The 3,520-nt window shown below is 33.4% G+C and overlaps 1 protein-coding gene across 1 annotated transcript in view; it reads right to left on the bottom strand.

Annotated features, from left to right (window-relative positions):
• LOC106472924 (septin-7-like) overlaps window positions 1-3,520 on the bottom strand; it is a 43,248-nt gene that overhangs the window by 4,897 nt on the left and 34,831 nt on the right. The window contains exons 7-9 of the mRNA XM_022401461.1: window positions 3,139-3,231; window positions 2,395-2,491; window positions 1,894-1,945 (exon numbers count right to left, since the gene is read on the bottom strand). Of these exons, the coding sequence (XP_022257169.1) occupies window positions 1,894-1,945; window positions 2,395-2,491; window positions 3,139-3,231 (242 nt within the window). The remainder of the gene's footprint in view (window positions 1-1,893; window positions 1,946-2,394; window positions 2,492-3,138; window positions 3,232-3,520) is intronic.

Here is a 3,520-nt window from a genome sequence, read left to right as displayed (position 1 = left end):
ACGGCAGAGATTTTACTGGGTAGGTATGAGGCAAGATGGGGAAGGAATGGTGCAGGACCTGCAGTACATGTTGTGCTAAAAGGGAACCCAAGTTTTATCAAGTTGGTGCACCAATGGAAAGAGTAGCCATTAACATCATTGGTCCTTTGCCCCAAACTCATGCTGGAAACAGGTACATTTGTGTGGTGATGGATTATTTCACTGTTGAAGAAGAAACTATCCGGACTTGAGAAGGAAAACAGTGAAGCCGTTAATAAAGTTACTACCACTAATGTTACTGCTACTGATAATGGGACATTTCCTGATGGAGCACACGAATTTCACGTGAAGCAGAAGAAAATGAGACAGAGACCAGCATGAAAGAAGAAACATCCTGTAAAATTAAGAGACTTTGTTGTATTTTAATTTTGTGTTTGTAAATTCTGTACATTTAATTAAGTTATTGTTAATTATCTATTGGTTTAATGTAAGTAGCTATTGTTTGGGACAAACAATACTAAGGAAGAGGCAGTGTTACGACAGCAGAAGTCACGCGACGCTGGGAGCATGTGCACTGGAGTTTCTCGAATGATCATGAAATAGTCCGGCAGCCCTAGTGTGTTCGAAACATCCTCTTTTTTAGTATACAAGCCTGGCAAAGAAAGCCAGAGATATAGATAATTGAGTCAAGCGAACAGTAGGCACCATAAGTAAAGTGTTTGAATCACTGTGATTTATAGTGTGTGCTATAAAAGTAGTTAAGTTTAAGAATGTACTGATTGTGAAATTACTGTGTGCTAAAAGTTTGTATCGAGAAAGAATAAACTGGTTTCATCAAGAAGGGACTTGTATCGCTGAAGTTTCTCGGAAGGAGTTTATATTGGAAATTAACAAACAAACATATAAGCAACACTATTCTCAAAAGTTGCTTCTCAAATTGAATTAGAAACTTTGTGCATAATATAGGTGGTTGAATTCTTGTTGTTTTTTAATTGCTTATATAGTTTTTCAGAAACAATAAGATTTGTCCAATATTCATTATTGGCATAATCCCTAACTGTAATTGTGAATACCATAGTAATCAATTATATACAACAAATGTGTTCTAGATAACTAAAAGAATGGCTAGTTTTACATCACTGCTAATTTACGTAGTTTGGTAAATCTTTTCCATACAAGGTTTTGTTTTTAGACCTCATGGCCTACAACATACACATAGGGTTTGAGAAAACTACAGATGACTGTACTTTTTACTTTTGTTACTTGAGTACTTATCCAGTAGATACTTTTTTACTCTAACTTATGTAAATTTCAGGATGGATACTTGTACTTGAGTAACTTTTTAACAAGTACTTTTACTTGAACTTTAGTAACATATTTTAGTACTTTTTACACCCCTGGTGGCAACATAGTTATAATTTTCTGATGTACTTACACGAGTATAGATTCCTTTACTGTTATAACAACAGTTTTATCAGAGATGCAAAAAAATACGTTTCTTGGTTATTAAAGAAAATATTTTTTTAAATAAATTTATGAAAAACTTTGCCTTTGACTACCATTGGGAATTTACTGTAACACATACATAAGTAATTAGAATGCTATTGCCTGTTTCAACTACATTGTAATCAACATATGCAATGTGTTTACAAATGCTATCCTCCCAATAATAATGAAAGCATAATTTCTTCGATAGTAGTATGAAGCTTTTAGAAATACTTTTATGGAACTATTTAACTGGCCTAGTCTCTCATGCTGACTGTTAATTACCCTGATGATTCTTTAGAAGTTTCCCGTAAAATTTTCAAACAACTGTTTTTTTTTCAGGTTCCAAAAGAACTGAAACTAGTCATTAACTGATCCTATATGATAATCTCACAGAAACATTGTGTTTTTTACTATCTTCAAACTCACCTTATGAGCATGTTCCTGAGGGCTAGAAAATCACAATGTTCCAAGTTTTCCACTACATAAAAAAAGTAAAACAGTTTTACAAAGCATTACAAGCTATATTATTATCATTATTCTTTTCCTACCAAGGTACAGGATTCTTCACATTTAAGAAATGAAATTTTAGTAATAAGAGTACAATTTAAGTTTGTTTTTACACTTCATTCCAGCCACACACCATTCTATATTTTGAAAACACTGATTATCCCGGCCATTTAATACATAATGAAAGGAAAAATTTGAATAATAAAAAACAAATGTAAAATGAAGTCAATAGAAACAACCTTAGTTTATGTATCAAGTACTCAATATTTAAATAATTTTTTTCAAGAAATGGTTTAATTACAATAAATAGTATTTCCAGGTCTTTTATTTAAAATACAATAAGAGGAAATGCATGTTCCAAAACATAATCACAATCTAATTTTCATGGTATAGGTAAAAAAAAAAAAACGATTTAGTCACCTTCTGCAACACCCCAAGGATACTTCCTGCCTCTCACTCTTTTACCATTGAATTCTATGGTTACATTGCTTCCCAATACAGCAAATGGTACTCGTTCCTAGAAAGAAGAGTCATAATTTTTTTTTTTTTAAATGAAATAATGCACATCATAACTTATAAAACAATTCATTAAGACTAAATTGTAAGCATTAACTATTTCTTATCTCTCTGTTTAAATCAAATTACAAAAATATGCATATACTTCAGGCATGGTTTTTTTAAACCTAAAACAAACCCTACACAACAGGCCTGGCATGGCCAGGTGGTTAGGGCGCTCAACTCGCAATCTGCAGGTCACGGGTTCGAATCCCCGTCACACTAAACATGCTCGCCCTTTTAGCCGTGGGGGGCGTTATAATGTAACGGTCAATCCCACTATTCATTGGTAAAAGAGTACCTCAAGAGTTGGCGGTGATGACTAGTTGCCTTCCCTCTAGTCTTACACTGCTAAATTAGGGCCGGCTAGCGCAGATAGCCCTCGTGTAGCTTTGCGCGAAATTCAAAACAAACAAACAAACCCTACAAAACAATGCAACAGTTTGATCATCATTTGGCATTATATCTTTCAACTACAGAATCAGAGGAATTAAGGTAATTGGTTAGTTACTCTATTAGCTCAAATAAAGTATTCCAATACTTCAGTTATATGTTAAATAGTACAGTTACAGATTCATACAGCATGCAAGTTTATTTTATCACTCTTACTTTCAGATGTTTCTGAATTTTAAGTTCTTCTTCATCTTCACAGTCTGGAAACTCATAGATGCGAATCTTTTCTCGTGCAATTTCATTTAGCACCTGAAAACAGAAATTGGTGCAGATAGAGATAAAATGATACCATATGTGATTAAATGACAAAAGCTTTTGTTTTGGCTGCAACACAATATATTTTTTTTCCTAGCAATGTTCAACTGCTGTTTATCCAACAGCTTACCGAGGATTACTCACAATTTATGAAAATAATGCCCAGCTCCCCTTTTGCTCTTGAAACTACTGTTACACCTCCATTCGTTAGTTAATTTTCAGTAAAACTTCTTTCCGAAGAAACTTTATCGATACAAGTCCTTTCTTAAATAAAACTGGTTTA

This window comes from Limulus polyphemus, unplaced genomic scaffold, assembly GCF_000517525.1.
Source record: "Limulus polyphemus unplaced genomic scaffold, Limulus_polyphemus-2.1.2 Scaffold5738, whole genome shotgun sequence".
NCBI lineage: Eukaryota > Metazoa > Arthropoda > Merostomata > Xiphosura > Limulidae > Limulus > Limulus polyphemus.
Note: the sequence above shows the minus strand (reverse complement) of the source record. Positions and strands in the feature narration are given on the sequence as shown.